This window comes from Cyclopterus lumpus, chromosome 1, assembly GCF_009769545.1.
Source record: "Cyclopterus lumpus isolate fCycLum1 chromosome 1, fCycLum1.pri, whole genome shotgun sequence".
In the NCBI taxonomy this organism is placed as follows: domain Eukaryota; kingdom Metazoa; phylum Chordata; class Actinopteri; order Perciformes; family Cyclopteridae; genus Cyclopterus; species Cyclopterus lumpus.
Window position 1 is genome coordinate 2889101 of NC_046966.1, and position 17400 is coordinate 2906500.

General features: G+C 47.8%; 1 protein-coding gene across 1 annotated transcript in view; it reads left to right on the forward strand.

Moving 5' to 3' along the window:
* Positions 1–1768: 1768 nt before the first annotated feature.
* The window catches only part of LOC117736856 (sodium/potassium/calcium exchanger 3-like), a 36454-nt gene continuing 20822 nt past the window's right edge, over positions 1769–17400 (forward strand). The window contains exons 1-2 of the mRNA XM_034542483.1: positions 1769–2243; positions 6680–6808. Coding sequence (XP_034398374.1) covers positions 2048–2243; positions 6680–6808 — 325 coding nt within the window. The 5' untranslated portion in view covers positions 1769–2047. The remainder of the gene's footprint in view (positions 2244–6679; positions 6809–17400) is intronic.

Below are 17400 nucleotides of genomic sequence, written 5' to 3' on the forward strand. Positions count from 1 at the left end.
CGGGACGGGCCATGGCAGCTTTCAGATCAGCAGTCACGGGGGGGTTGCCCCTAGAGTTTGCCATAAGTGATGCTCATAGTTTGTTGATCTTATTTGGAAACAAATTGTATTTGTATTACTTTCCCTCCCTCTTGTCTTTTATTGTATCGGTCCCCGCTCCAGCTCATGCTCCGAAGGGTTAAAAACACACAAAGACGCCATGTTGCCTAGAGCCCTGACCACTTTTTCCATTCTTGCTGGAAAGTTTCCAGTGCTATTTATATGAAACCTCAGGCCCGACAATCAACAAACCCATTTGGTAACCCCTTTGTAAAGTTTGATCCGCTGCATCCCAACGTTCTGTTTCAGCGTTGCAGATGGCAGACCCACCGCAACATCCCAACGGGGAGCTGCAGGTGAACGCAGACTGTGTGAGGTCATTAGACAGCCAGTACTGCTCCATCAGTTAGACAGTCCCAGAGGAGGCCAGAGGTCTGGTCTTGTACCCACACTTACATGATTGGACTTGTTGCGAATTGCAAATAAAATGTATATAGCCAACATATATTAGTGCACACATGTAGAGTAAATTGTACCTGCACCTAAAATAAAGTGGCATCGCTTCACTTCGTTTAATGGAACCCTTATTTATTTATTTTGGAATAGTTTTTTTGCCTTCTGTGGCACAAATCCTCATATTGGTGGCGATCGATGCCTTTTCCCATTCAGCATCTGTCAGAACCACAGCTGTATAGGCCCTTTTTACAGATCAACAACATCTGTGTGAAGTTGTTGTTGTTGTTGTTGTTGTTGTTGTCTCAGCCACCCGGACGAGTTAGAATCCATAACATATTGAATCAGAGCTGTGATGTCAGGAACGACTCAAGTTCTCCGGAAGGTGTTTCGGTTCAACCAGTGAGCGTGTTAACTGGTGACTGTCGGCCCCGCGGTAACGTGTTTCAAACGGTCGGCCGACAGTGAACACAGATGAGTCTGAATGTAAAAGTGACGGAAGTCTTTTTAACGAACTTCAACAGCTGCCGTCACAACGAGCAACCACCGAGCCCTTCTGCCAGAGTCACCAGGTAACGCGGACACGAGTTCAACAGAAACACCGGTGGCTTCTATGGCCTTCAAACTGTTAAACACGTAGACCCCCCCGGCGGTTTATACAAAAAAAAAAGAAATACAGTCCGACCCTTAGAGTGTCACTAGCCCACTCACTGACAGGACACAGGGGTGCTTGGGTACCCAGCTAAATATTGAGATTAAATATTGCTTTTGGTAATTTCCTTGTTGTGGTGACTGTACTTTGTGTCCGCTGCATGTGTTACCTGGTGCCCGACATGTTCACCAGATGAACGTGGTAGCAGTTTGTTGCACTACCCCCTCCCTCGGTGGCCAGAAACTCTTGTGCCCCCCCCCCCCCCCCCCCATTGACTGACTGCACCTTGAATCAAAGAAGAACTAAATGATCATTTATTTTACACCAATAGAGATTTGTTTTGTTTGACCCGGGTTTCACTTAAGTTAACGTGAGTGCGTGCCTGGCCACGCGCGCCGCCTCTCGCGCCCTTGCCGTGTGGTGTCTCTCTCTCTCTCTCTCTCTCTCCCTCTCTCTCCCCCTCTCTCCCTCTCTCTCCCTCTCTCTCCCTCTCTCTCCCCCTCTCTCCCTCTCTCCCTCTCTCTCTCTCTCTCTCTCTCTCTCTCTCTCTCTCTCTCTCTCTCTCTCTCTCTCTCTCTCTCTCTCTCTCTCGCTCCTTCGACGCTCCGCAGACGGACGCGTCCCCGCAGCGCTCGTGCAGCGGTCCGCGCGCCTCGCTCTACTCCCACGAGCCGCATTCCAACATGACTTAAGAAGCGCAGCCCGGGTCTCTTCCGGCCAGCAGACGGCCGCAGCATCCCGGCGGCACCACATTGGCAACTTTTTGTTTCTTCCCCCGTCCCCCTGCTCCTCAGCGGGCTCTGTTTGTCATCCATTCCCGGGGGTAACAGCAGTTCCGTGGATGAAAAAAAAATAAAGAACAAAAAAGGAGGCTGCTTGTTTTTGTTTACTTCGGGGATCCGCATGGATGTGGCAGCGGTAGAGGGGGCGTCTCAGCCGGGTATCCGACTCCGGAATCGGCCGACGCAAGTGATGCCGAACCAGAGGAAGGTCCAAGCGAGGCGGAAGAGACGAAAGGAGTTGGTTTTAATCCAGATATGTCTGTTCGGCGGCTTGCTTCTGGTCGTGAAGGGGTTTTCCTACTTGGCGGAACATTCAGGTGAGGATTCAGCCGATTGTTCAGCCTCCGGATCGGAGCCCCGGGACGCCGTGAAGGGTTGAATCCCTCCGGTAGTTGCTTGTTTGATTAATTGCCGTCGGCTCCGTGAACAGTTCTACGCCAACCGTCTTTGTTTTCCATACACAGCTTCTTGCCACCGTGCTCGTAAAGAGACATTAACGTTAGGCGGCCCCATGATGAAAACCACCCTTCCTGTGGTCACTTAATGCCATGTATCACTCTTCATTTCCGGAGGCTTACAGCGCGGTGCATTTACTCACTTCCCCAAAACAGTGTGTGTTCTATAGTATTTAACACAAGTTTATATTGTTATAAAATATTTTTTTTTTTTTACAATTGAAGTTCATCTCTTCATGGGGAACTGCTCTGGTCTGAAGGATGCAGAGATCTGAACTCTATGTTCAGGTGTTTTAGCTGCAGAGCGCTGAAATCAGGGCAGTGAGACCTAGGGTACACGCCAGGGTATCAACACCAGGGCGTTTATACATCAGGGTATATTTTAGGGTGTACACACCAGGGTATATTTTTGGGTGTATACATCAGGGTATATTTCAGGGTGTATACGCCAGGGTATATTTCAGGGTGTATACGCCAGGGTATATTTCAGGGTGTATACGCCAGGGTATATTTCAGGGTGTATACACCAGGGTATATTTCAGGGTGTATACACCAGGGTATATTTCAGGGTGTATACGCCAGGGTATATTTTTGGGTGTATACATCAGGGTATATTTCAGGGTGTATACGCCAGGGTATATTTCAGGGTGTATACGCCAGGGTATATTTCAGGGTGTATACGCCAGGGTATATTTCAGGGTGTATACGCCAGGGTATATTTTTGGGTGTATACACCAGGGTATATGTCGGTGTATACACCAGGGTATATTTCCGGGCATACACACCAGGGTATATTTCAGTGCGTATACACCAGGGTATATTTCAGTGCGTATATGCCAGGGTATATTTCAGTGCGTATACACCAGGGTATATTTCCGGGCATACACACCAGGGTATATTTCAGTGTGTATACACCAGGTTATATTTCATGATGTACACACCAGGGTATATTTCAGGGTGTATACACCAGGGTATATTTCAGGGTGTATACAACAGGGTATATTTCAGGGTGTATACACCAGGTTATATTTCATGATGTACACACCAGGGTATATTTCAGTGCGTATACACCAGGGTATATTTCAGTGCGTATATGCCAGGGTATATTTCAGTGCGTATACGCCAGGGTATATTTCCGGGCATACACACCAGGGTATATTTCAGTGTGTATACACCAGGTTATATTTCATGATGTACACACCAGGGTATATTTCAGGGTGTATACACCAGGGTATATTTCAGGGTGTATACAACAGGGTATATTTCAGGGTGTATACACCAGGTTATATTTCATGATGTACACACCAGGGTATATTTCAGGGCGTATATGCCAGGGTATATTTCAGGGTGTATACACCAGGGTATATGTCGGTGTATACACCAGGGTATATTTCTGGGCTTACACAGCAGGGTATATGTCCGGTTGTATACGCCAAAGTATATTTCAGGGTGTACACACCACGGTATATTTCAGGGGTATATGCCAGGGTATATTTCATGATGTACACACCATGTATATTTCAGGGCGTATATACCAGGGTATATTTCCGGTTGTATACACCAGGGTATTTTTTCGTGTGTATACACCAGGGTAGATAGATAGATAGATAGATAGATAGTTACTTTATTAATCCTTTGAGGTTAAATTGTTTCGCTGGAGCAGCATTTATACTTACAGGTAAAGCAATATTAAATATCTAAATGCACACTATATACAAAAATAGAAGATAATAATATTAAATTAACTAACAAAACAATAGTGCAAGATGTAACCAAACAAACAAACAATCAGTAGTGTAATAGTGTAATAGTTGTGTGATTGATTTGGCCAGAGGGGATTTATTGTAAAGTCTTATTGCAATGGGCAGGAATGATCTTCTGTATCTCCTTGTGCCAGCGGAGCTGGTAAAACACCAGGGTATACGCCTCTCCAGGTTACTGTATCTCTCCAACTTTATTTCTAAGCTCTTCTGACTTCATTAGTATTGCCAAAGAATCCAAATGCAATCCGGTGAAACCCCGATAAAGTGCTGCTGTACCTCCTAACAGCAAACATCTGTACCACTTGACGTAACGTCTGCATGATTCTCTCTAACTCTTTTTATCCGTATTCGCCTGTTCCCCCGACACTCCACTTGATTACTGAGTCAGCGTCAGCTAAAGTGAGATGTATTTATCACTTTCTATGGACAGAAGGCCTGCATGAATATTCATACACTCATGATTTGTGCATCATCAGTGGGACTCAATCTTTTTTCTTCTCCCCCCACCCGCTGCGTATCCTGGGTACATGGAAATGCAACAGTGCTGTTCCCTGCATGTGCTCAGCATCAGAGTTGTCCCTATTGCGTGGTCGTTAACTCTTAATCAGCTTGCCGGAATATCAATTAAAGTTGATTATTTATGATCCGCTTAATGAAGTTCTGCTCAATTGAGCTGGATGCCGTGGAGCCGGAATGGAGCACTCAACGCCTCCTCGCAGTGGTGCATAAATCATTCCCACACTCCTCTCCTCTCCTCCTTTCCGTGTGCAAGATATAGCGACAGATAGAAAGAGAGAGGGAAGAGTAAAGCGCTGGCATGCAAACTACCGTAGCTGTAGCTGCCGCGTGAGATGTAGTGAAGGTGAGGCCAGGTGAGAAGTTCAGCCATGGCCCGAGGACTATTGAATAACTGGGCTTTTTAATTCTACCTGAATCCCTCGCTTAGGCCAGACTTGTAGTTGGCAGGGTGGAAAGGGCAGAGTGCTCCTGCTGGGCCCTCTGAAGTATGAAATTAATTCATTGGTGTTGCTGCTTTCTTGAAGAATGTGCAGATGTAGCCACAGTCGGAGCCCCACTTTGTGCGCTCTGCGCTGTTGCTCCACCCCCCTAGAGGATTTTGTTTTGGAAAATCCTGAAATTCCCCTTCAATGTATGAATTGGGGGGGTAAATACCAAACTGGAACATCTGTGGTGCACTCCTCCAGCTGTTCCCTATCCCACTATTACATAATGAATCAAACTTTAATGTGACAAAGAACACAACCGTGCACATTAAAGATTAAACAAATTGCTTGACACGCACTTTTCTACCTGCAACATCCCAGCAACAGCAACATGTAACCAACACATTACATTTAATTTAGCTGACGCTTTTATCCAAAGCGACTTACACCGTAGACACAGCTACGGAGAGCAATTCTGGGTTAAGTGTCTTGCTCAAGGACACATCGACTAGAGCGGGCGGGGATCTAACCGCCGATCATCTGAATGAAAGACGGACCTGCTAACTACTGACCCACAGTCGGTGGCAAAAATTCTATGCCACATAAAAGGAAAAAGGCCAAACCTTCTCTGGTGTCATTTTGTCCAATCCAATGGGGGGGATTATATTATTGCAAACTGAATATGTTTGGATTTTGAACAATTAATAATTTCACATTGGGGTCTGATGCTGTGTTCACACCGAGCACGAAAACAGCGTTGAGATGCTCCTCCTGTCATCACTGCTGTTGTTGAATCAGGAAATAAATATAGTAGCCGTGGGTGTTCACCCAGAGCTCTACGATACATCATATTAATAGAGACTGGACAAAACTATACAACTATACTGTACAAATAAATGTGTGTAAACCATATGGTACAAACAATGACAACAACACAGCCGTATTTACACTTAGATGACGTTATTGTGAGTGTTGATGGAGCTGCTTCAATTTTAGCACAGCTTAGCACCGATCGATCCGAGCTCCATTGAGAAAACAAGCATTCTAAAAGTTATTCGCTTGTCGTCTTGCGGAGAGAACATGAATTCAGACTTTTTATAATTTGGCATCATATTGTAGTCTCAAGTCTTTGAGCTAGACTCCAAGTCTCAAGTCTTTGAGCTAGAGTCCAAGTCAAGTCTCAAGTCCTTTGAGCTAGAGTCCAAGTCAAGTCTCAAGTCCTTTGAGCTAGAGTCCAAGTCAAGTCTCAAGTCTTTGAGCTAGAGTCCAAGTCAAGTCTCAAGTCTTTGAGCTAGAGTCCAAGTCAAGTCTCAAGTCTTTGAGCTAGAGTCCAAGTCAAGTCTCAAGTCCTTTGAGCTAGAGTCCAAGTCAAGTCTCAAGTCTTTGAGCTAGAGTCCAAGTCAAGTCTCAAGTCCTTTGAGCTTGTCCAAGTCAATCTTGAGTCCAAAAGTATTTAGCTCAAAGCTGGCATCTCATCACAGTTTCAGGTAGTCTTTTAGGAAATCGTCATCATGAAATCGTCTTCAGATGTAGCTGCACTGAAATGTCCTTGAATCTGTTTTGACTTTTCACTGTGACTAACATCCCCCAGGTTTCCGTGTCTCCAGCCACAGCGGTGAGGACCAGGAGAGATGGGGAGGGAGGAGGCTACTGCAGGAAACGGACAACAGCAGCCTAGAGGACATGGAGAAGGAAGACTCTAAGAACTGTACTGCTCCAGGTAGGACAGAAACAGGATGAAAGAAAGAGGACACTCAGATGTTCTTCCCCTCCCTCCCTCCTTCCTCGCAGAACAAACCACCCCACATGTTCGGTCTTTCCAGCCTCTCCTGTGCCCCTATCTTCTCCCCCTGATGTGGGGGTAACCCAGATTGTGAGGTCACATGATTTCCCATGAGCACAGGCTACAACAGTCGGTGACATTCCGGCTGCCTCAGCGGTTTCCTCATTCGATCTCAGTCACACTACTTTTTTAGGATCTTGCAGATTTCACTCTGACTCCACCTATCTTTTCCTTCCCCATCTCATCTCTCCCATTCCCTTCCTCTGTGCTTCCCTAACGTTTTCCCTCGTTGTGGCCACGTCTCAGAAAGAAATATCCCAGTTTCCATGGCGACCTTTTTATCTTATTATCAACCAGCGACTGTTCTTTGAGGCACTCAAGGATAGCGTGTGAGGACGCTGAAGGCATTGTTGGTAATGTTGAAATCACTCAGTCCAGTTAAAATTATTGACATAAGCCACTTGTAGGGGATTCTATTCAATGACATTGTGCAAAAAAGTATTAAAAGTTATATATAAACATTTCTTGTCTGATGAATCTCGCCATCACCCATATCTGTGGCTATTTTTAGATGAAAGTTGGAGATGGGATACTGTTGTAATGGATGTGTAAATGGTTGGGGTTAAAGATGGCTGCACTGCAGATCACGCTGTCTTTTGTCTTTTCTTAACTTTGAGTGGGAGACGACTTACCTCCCCTCACAGGGAGGGGCCAGTTCTCTAGTGACCTCATTAAGGGAAATGGCGGTCATCAATCTCGTTTCTAACCCCTCCCAAGGTTGAATTGTCATCTATAGCGGGAGTGTTAGTCAAAGTTCAACTTATTCTCTTCTCCTGCTTATTATACCGCTGCTGCCCTTTGCTCGTCTCAGGCTAAATTTACAGCACAATACCCCGGGTGGCTTCATCCCCTGCCACCCTCTGGAGGACTGCAAGGTTTTTTTGGTTGCTAAAAGAGACTATTTTCTGTTAGTCTTTCTCACTCTGGTGATGTTGTGCTCCTGTCTCTGGTACGAGGCAAAAACATGTAGCCTTGTGTGGAGTTATTGAGTCATTCTTTATTTCGCTGAAGAAAGGGAAGAATCTGTGTGTTTTCAAAAGCGTGAAAAGAAGTTTGTCGAAGCAGAAACGCATGGGCTGGAAAGTGGGAGCAGGTGCATTCTGCAGGTTATGTCACAGATTATGCGTTTTTCAATGTTAAAAACAATCTCAGTCTGTAGAATGTGAGGGAAACTTATATCATTTCCATCACTTCCTAAAGGCCCTCGTTGAAGTGACTTGTTTTGTCCAACCAGCTGTCTAAAGAAACCCCAGAGTTATCTTCATCCTGTGCATACATGTAAAAGTACAGTAAGTGTGTTCAATGTCCTCAAGTGACGGTCCGTTGAGCCAGCATCTGTTGGGTCTGAAGGCGACAGGTTAGAGAAGTAGACACATCTGGAGGTGTAGGGTTAGAACCAAGCTCTGCAGCTGCTGCTCGTCTCAGAACGCACCCCAATCTATGGCCAAACGGTCGAGGTGCATTGTGGTCACAGGTTTTGACAAAGAAGAAGAATGCGTAGAGTATAGAAGACGATATCGCTGGTTTTCTGGTTCCATCCATCGTGAGTCTCCGTGGAGGTCTCTTTTAGCCATGCCGTGGTTGACCTTAAAATGTTGGCATTAAACATTTTAAAAGTATGCCATTGAATGTAATCAAGGGTTTTGGAGAATCCTTCAATATCCCGGTTCATGGGGACAGGGTCGAATTAAATTTACAGTCCAGTGACCATACAGTGACCATGCCAATGTGCTGATGTTTAGTTAGTGAGTGAATCAGTTGTCATTGTTAGTCCGCACTGACCGTCGCCTTCACTGGTCAAAATGACTAACGCCATTGAACGGGGTGCCGTTAAACAAGCAGAGCGCTGTCATGCTGACGTCTAATCTGGAGTAGAGTTCCAACAACACCAACAGAGTGAGACACCTTCAGCTTCAGGAGCCTCCAGTTTCATTCATATCATGGCTCAAGCGTGGGGAAAATCCAGTGGGCTGAATCCAGTAGACTACAGCTTCTATTGTGCAATATATGTTTCAGATCAAACTCTGTATGGGCAGATCGGGATCAGAATCAGAATCTTTTATTGCCAAGTATGTTTGTCATGGGGTGGGATATGCAACATTGGACATTAACATTAAACAATCAACAACAATCAACACAGTGCAAGAATTAAAACATATTAAATGTACAGCAGAATATAAAATATAAAATAAAGTGCACAGACAAACAGTACTTTAAACAGTGTAATGTAAGTTTAAAGTGACAAGTGTATTTAAAGTGAAGAATTAAGTGATGTCCAGGGGAGTGACCGGTAGGAAATTGTCCTGGGGATGACAGTCAGTCAGTGGGAGACCCGGGCTCTTTTCATGAGGGTCCGGGTTTGGTTTTTTCATGAGGGACCCGGGTTTTGTTCATGAGGGTCAGTGGGGGAACCGGGCTCTGTTCATGAGGGTCAGTGGGGGAACTGGGCTCTGTTTATGAGGGTCAGTGGGGGAACCGGGCTCTGTTCATGAGGGTCAGTGGGGGAACTGGGCTCTGTTCATGAGGGTCAGTGGGGGATTCGGTCTCTGTTCATGAGGGTCAGTGGGGGATTCGGTCTCTGTTCATGAGGGTCAGTGGGGGACCCGGACTCTGTTCACGAGGGTCAGTGGATAAACCGGGCTCTGTTCATGAGGGTCAGTGGGGGACCCGGACTATGTTCACGAGGGTCAGTGGGGGAACCGGGCTCTGTTCATGAGGGTCAGTGGGGGAACCGGGCTCTGTTCATGAGGATCAGTGGGGGATTCGGTCTCTGTTCATGAGGGTCAGTGGATAAACCGGGCTCTGTTCATGAGGGTCAGTGGGGGACCCGGGCTCTGTTCATGAGGGTCAGTGGGTGAACCGGGCTCTGTTCATGAGGGTCAGTGGGTGAACCGGGCTCTGTTCATGAGGGTCAGTGGGGGACCCGGACTCTGTTCACGAGGGTCAGTGGATAAACCGGGCTCTGTTCATGAGGGTCAGTGGGTGAACCGGGCTCTGTTCATGAGGGTCAGTGGGGGACCCGGGCTCTGTTCATGAGGGTCAGTGGGGGACCCGGGCTCTGTTCATGAGGGTCAGTGGGGGACCCGGGTTCTGTTCATGAGGGTCAGTGGGGGACCCGGGCTCCGGTCATGAGCCCAAAGCTGTTTGTGTGGAGTGAGGTCTTGGTCCTGATGGACCGCAGCCTCCTGCCAGGTGGAAGGGACTCAATCAGTTTGTGTCCAGGGTGAGAGGGGTCGACTACAATCTTTCTACAAGTCCTGGAGGGACGGCAGATTGCAGCCAATCACCCTCTTAGCAGAGCGGATGATGCGCTACAGTCTGCCCTGGTCCTCCCAGCGTACCAGACGGTGATGGAGGAGCAGAGGATGGACTCGATGATGGAGGTGTAGAAGTGCACCATCATTGTCTTTGGCAGGTTGAATTCTTCAGCTGCCTCAGGAAGAACATCCTCTGCTGAGCCTTCTTAGGGATGGAGCTGATGTTCAGCTCCCCTTTGATGTCCTGGGTTATGATGGAGCCCAGGAAGAGGAAAGACTCCACAGCGTTGACAGGGGAGTCACACAGGGTGATGGGGGCGGGTGGGGCTGCATTCTTCCTGAAGTCCACTACCATCTCCACTGTGGTGGATACCCAACATTAAGGGACTACAACTCAAGAAAAGGTCAGGGGGGGGGGTCACATAAATGGGTGACGCGTCTCCATTTCCTCCTACTGCACAAAAGAATGTCTTCATTTGGAGCCATGGGGTCTGGGTCCGGTCCAGAAAGACACAACAGCTAACCGTACCATCTCTGTAAATGCATTTGTGATCAAACTGACACACGTTTTATTACACACACATGGAAAGTTACATCTTCTCTCTTGTACAGTTCCTGAGCCTCAGACTCCGTGAGTACTTCACAGCGAGCAGCTCGTCTGTCAATCGTGACATCTCACCTGACTAATTCAAACCAAACTTGAACACACGTGATAAGAACGTATTTTAATAAGACGTGATAAGAACGTATTTTAATAAGACGTGATGAGAACGTATTTTAATAAGACGTGATAAGAACGTATTTTAATAAGACGTGATAAGAACGTATTTGCTGCGTAATTTGATTCATTGTTTTAAAAAAAAAAAAAAAAGGGTGTTATGCAGTTATAATTAGATTATTTAGTTTGCCTCCCTAACATGGATATCCAGATGTTTCGGCTTCAGCTGAGCTGTCATGTCATCTATCTTTACATGCGATCGCGTCGAAGCATTTGTGCACAACCAGATAGCGTGTGTGTGTGTGTGTGTGTGTGTGTGTGTTTCCATTGCTTAACCAGCCAGAGAGTAGAACCCAAGCTTGTCTAAGGAGGACGTGTCCCGACATGAGCTCTGTGCCTGATTGGTGATCAAGTGCTGTAAGATAAGAGAGAGAGGAGACAGTCAGACCCACCACTCTTTCATTTCTCAGTCAAGGAGAGAAGAGAGGAAGCACATGCAGTAATATTTATATCAGTATTTCTCTACCACCTTGAGGTCTGCAAATAAAAGATCGACAAGAGAGTCTTCTGGCTCCAGGGCGGTGAGTTCACATACGGTCCCCGCGTGTCCTTGTCAGTGTGTGCATGTGTAGCCGGGGAGATGGTACAAAACGGAGCCCCCTGCTCTTGACCTTCCCCTTTGTCATGGAAAACAGGAGCTGTTCACTTGGTTGACGTTGCTGTCCAGATGCAATGCCCGAGGCCACGCTGTACTTTGACTCCCCGCCTTCAGAGGTGGGAAATATACCAAAAAATCAATCCGCTTTTGAAGATGTCAGAGCAGATTATTCATGTTTCATCTGCAGTAAATGCACGCACACACACAGACACACACTCTTTCTTCCTCCACCCGACACGCACCACCACAGTCCTGATGCATTTGCCTCTCAGACACAGGTGGTGGAACCACACCTGAGCTGTGTGCTAGACGGATAGCGGATCTGGGGATACCCCCGGTCATGTGAGTGCTCTCTCCAGGGGCGTCCCCCCCCCCCGCCCCTGAGGCTGTCCTCCTCCTCTCAGCTCGGCTCCGACGCAACGCTCCATTTTAGGAAACGAGGCTGCTGTGACTTAATCAGGGCTTCACTGTGACAAACCGTCCGGAGGAGAGCCTGGAATAGTATTGATTAATGAGAGGGTGGCGGCCCTGGTTGCTGCAGCCCTGGAGGAGGGAGCGTGTGTTTGTTCACACTGGCGGCCTCCTGCCTCCTCCACATGTCCCAAGTAGGTAAGCTTCGCCGTAACGCAGCGGATGAATCAATCCAATCAGGGACGCGATCGCTCCCTCATACCTCCACTCATCAAAATCAAGAGATCTCTTCTGAGAAATCCACTCGGCCATATTACAATATTAGCTCTGAGTGGGCTTCCGCCGCCTCCCAACACAATGACGGTATTAACAGGCGAGGTTTCCATCGCAGCACTAGACCGCCGAGAGTGGGGGTCCTGCGGGTCCTCCGCCCGCTTCCCTTCTCACTCCGCCTTACTCTTCTCCACAGCATTCGTCCAACAGGATTCCTGTCCGTCTCCCTTTATTCCACCTTTGCTCATGTGTTGTCGTAACCACAAGGAGCCAATGCTTCCTACCCTAGTTCCTCTGCTGAGGGAAAGAGGACACGGGTTGTTTTCCAGGCTGCAGAAGTGGCACTACACACCTTTTTAAAGATTCATCCTGCTGGTGGGAGTGAGAGCACGTTGAGGCCGCTTCCCCGAGTGCCACCGTTGTCCTCCTTTTACCACTGCTAGTCTGGGAGGACATAACGGCATAAACAGGCATGTTATACCTTTATTAGACTGACAGGAGACGTCATGTTCAAAGAATATGAAAACCTTTTTAGGCCATGAAGGCTTTGATTCATATAGAGTTTGCTTGGCCCCAGAACATTATACAATAGATGAATTTAACAGAATGCATGAAACACTTTGTAAACTATATATTCGTGTGTGTGTTTGCTGCAACGCAGTAACACAAAGTATCTTGAGAGCTGATCTTTGAGCGCAGGTCTGCTGTTATAGAAGTACGATAAAGCCCATTTCTGTTGTCGCGGTGGAAAAAGTAATAAGAGCCAGCAGTGGCAAACAACTATAATCTATAATACACTGAAATGATTTACAGAGTGTGTTGTGTTAAAGTATGCGGCTGACAATTTTAGCAGACCAGTATAAAAATAAGGAGACTTTCGGGGGAAATGTGATGACTAAGATCTCTCTCAAAAAAATGAAGAGAAACGAGCAATTAAAATGAAAGAAAGATGAACACAAAGCACTGTGACAATAAACACAGTTCAAACCTTTGATGCAGGAAAAGATTCGCCCTCCACTAAGCTGGCCTCATGCTGAGGAGATGGATACTACCTATTGCTTCAATCCTTCATGGGAAACAATGTCAGCTACGCTCACTTCCATTCATAACTGATAATCACATAACGCTGCGTGAGGCACCTGCTGCTTCTTAAAGCCACTGTTTGCTCTCTGAATGCTACAGACACGCATCTCCTCTCCTCTTCCACGATAAGCATGAAGCTCAATGCAGCTCAGATGAACCCCGAGCGGCTGAGCTCCATGCATGGATCCATCCGACAGACGGTGCGTCGCCTGCTCCGTGGTCCGGCTGTGCAGCCAGTGTTACCATGGCGATGTGAGTCATCGACCCTGTACCGAAGGCCAGGGTTTGTGCCCAAACCAATCGGGGGTTTGGTCATTGGCATTTCTGGTGTTCTGACATCTCAAAGGACTGTGCACTACATTCACACTCACACAAACTCATATTCACACACGTCAGAGACACAGTCTTCAGCCTCCAGAAGCTGCAGGGCAGCGATCCAGCCTGAAACGCAGGTTACTCATCCTCTACGATGTCTGACCAGCCTTCAGATCAGCCTGATCTATTTGGAAGCAGACCCGAACTCTTCATTGTCCACACCCATCAAAGTTTACTGAGACTGACTTTCCGGTTCAAGACTTCGTGTTACTTCTTGTAGCTGTGGGATCACAAGGTGTCATGATGAACTAGTTTTGTTTGGGGTTTTATCTCCAAACAGAGAGGTTCAGATACGTTAGCTTAAACTCCTGACTTGTTTGAAACCTGTCTGATCATCTCACTGCTCCTGTCAACCTTTGATGGAGGAGTTTGGGCAACAGAGAAATCTGACTTCGAACTGCTTTGACTCCCAATCCGTCTCCTGTCAGCTCTGTAAGGGGCGGGGCTATTAGAGACACCGACATTCCAGCTCCAACCGCTCCTCTGTCGATGTTGTTGAGTTGAAACCGGTATGTCGGCACACGCCGGCAAAACCCCCTCCTGGCTGAGAGAGTTTTAGATTTTCTAGTTTTGGGATTGGCCTTCTGACAGAGCAAGATTGTCTGTTTTTGCTTGTGTGCCTGTGCGTGTGTTTAATTAAAGACACTGGTAACAGCTGATCTGACTGTCTTTGATTTCTGCCACTATTTTCCCTGTTACAGCTCTCTATTATACAGCTCTGCTGGTTCTCTTCTCATGGGCGTGTCCTTACCCGGTTCATGTGAGACCAAGTGATTGCAGTCGTAGCGCTGCCCCACCAAGGAGAAGGGGATCAATGTAGCAGAATAACCCCCTAGTCATGAACTAGTGAGTGATGTGTCACACTCCAACCATGCACAAACTGTTTCCTTCCCTTCCACTGAAGGATAGACTCATGATATCTGTGTGTGTATTGGGCATAGTGTGTGTGTGTGTGTGTGTGTGTGTGTGTGTGTGTGTGTGTGCGTGCTACAGTCTGTGCAGGGAAGGGGAAAAAGCGGGACTCCTTAAATGTCATTACTCGGCGCGGTAACTATGCTCACAACATGCGATGTGTCAGCCCGCATCACCATCGTCCACTGAGCATGTGCAGAACAGGCCCCCAGCCCTCCACGTGTGCTCGGAACGTGCACGAGATGTAGATGGGATGAGCTCGTACAGACCCCAGAGGGTGGGAGATGCAACTTTAATCAGCTTTTTTTTGTTTTGCTGAGCGCCATCATCCCCCCTCCCCCCCTCCTTCTGGCTGTTGTTGTTATTGTCTTTAGTGTTTGGTCTTCGCTGTCCCGGCGCCAGTAAATCATCCACCGCTTCACATGGCTGTTGTACCCTTATTGTTTTCCATCATCACTGTAACCTTACTTAGGTTTTGGACTGACACAATGTGCTGCATGTTCATAGACAAGTTTGAACAATAATATTATTCAGTTTTTTAAAAATCGGGAGGGAAGTCAGAACTTATTTTTTTGTTCAGGGCGATTGCGTTGAGAGGTACTCTGTGTCCCTGCAGAGTGGCCGGCCTCCCTTCATTCCCCAGGGTCCCCTCATCTCAGCTCCCAGTGCCCCAGCGTCCCATCATCTCATCTCCCAGTGTTCCAGCTACCCAGCATCTCAGCTCCCAGTGCCCCAGCATCCCATCATCTCAGCTCCCAGTGTCCCAGCTACCCAGCATCTCAGCTCCCAGTGCCCCAGCATCCCATCATCTCAGCTCCCAGTGTCCCAGCTACCCAGTATCTCAGCTCCCAGTGCTCCAGCGTCCCATCATCTCAGCTCCCAGTGTCCCAGCGTCCCATCATCTCAGCTCCCAGTGCTCCAGCTACCAGCAGCTGAGCTCCCAGTGTCCCAGTTACCCAGCATCCCAGCTCCCAGCATCCCAGCATCCTAGCTCCCAGTGGCCCAGCATCCCATCATCCCAGCGGCCCAGCATCCCAGCATCCCAGCATCCCATCATCCCAGCACCCAGTGGCCCAGCATCCCATCATCCTAGCTCCCAGCAGCCCAGCTCCGAGTGGCCCAGCATCCCATCATCCCAGCATCCCAGCTCCCAGTGCCCCAGCATCCCATCATCCCAGCATCCCAGCTCCCAGTGCCCCAGCATCCCATCATCCCAGCACCCAGTGGCCCAGCATCCCAGCATCCCAGCTCCCAGTGCCCCAGCATCCCAGTGCCCAGCGTCCCAGCTCATGCAACTATGACAGTAAGACACCACTGTGAAATGAAGTGTCCTTTAAAGAGATGGGGATGTTCATCAACAGTGAGATCTGAACTAGGAAGTCTAATCTATAATTCATTGATGGAGCCAAACTGTCTTTGTGGGGACCTGCAGACCCACGAGTGTCAGATAATGTTGTCTTTGTACCGCTCTGTCTGTCTGGTTGTTTGTCACACACACACACACACACACACTCAACTCACCTCACCTCACACAACTCAACTCAACTCAACTCAACTCAACTCAACTCAACTCAACTCAACTCAACTCAACTCAACTCAACACAACACAACACAACACAACACAACACAACCACACACACACACACACACACACACTCTGCCATCCAAATCTCTAAATGCAGTGAGACAAGCCCCTCCCCTCCTCATCTTACCCCCCAATGCCAAATCCAGCCAGCGGTTCCTGTTCGTTTCCATGACAACGGCCTGAAAGTATTATGTCATCAGTGAGAAGGGAGTAGGGAAGGATTTTGCACACACACACACACACAGGCTTGCATTTCCTCACTGTGTGCTCTTGTGTCACCGACACATACACACACACACACTAAGTCCCCCCCCCCAACCCCTTGCCTTGTGTTATCTAACACTCCCTGGCTCAATGGGGAGAGGTGACATCATCTTTGGGGCACATTGTTACTGCCTATTGCTACTCTAAAGTTAAACCTTGAGGTTCTTCCTCCGGCTGTTCTTCAACTGATGGGCAGCTAATGAGACAAAGGGCCCCTGGGCCCAGACATGCAAAGGGCCCCTCAGCCTCTCAAGACCCACAGACTTTATGTTGTCTCGTGTCTCTTCATAGGCGTTAGGCGTCTCTCCGTAGTCGTTATTTTTTCTGTCTCTTTGTAGTATAGTAGTTTTGTGTCTCTCTCTTGTCATCTTTCTGTCTCTTTGAGCTCATTTTCTGTCTCTTTGTGCCAACCACAACTCCAATCGATGATCTTGGCCCTTCAGCCCGAGAACCAACGCAGCCAGGAGAACCCCAGAGCAGCAGCAGCTCTGAGCACACTGGGATATGGGAGCGTTGGCACTAAAAGGAAACAAGCCGGTGCTGTCTCTGACTTTATGGAAGGTTGTAGTCTGGACGTAGAGACGGGGAAATGTACTCAGCTCATCGTCAGCAAACCTGTGAAGTGTGCAGATTTCCTGCTGTCGAACAGCCTGTAACAGCCTGTAACCGAGAGATGGTTGCTTTGTGAAATCCAGAATTAATCGCTGGAAAAAGTGCACAAGCCTCCTTGACAGACGTGAAAAGTCACTTCCACAAAGAGTGTGTTCAGTCAAACACCAGTCAATATCCAGCAGGAGAAATGAAGGGATGGAACGATGGAGCAACTGAGCTGACAGCAGTTTGACAGGCCGGCAGGCAACGGGCACGTTTTAAAGTTCACTTGAAGCGGTTCTCAGTCATGTGGAGTCTCTTCAGGGACTTGGACTTGCACGC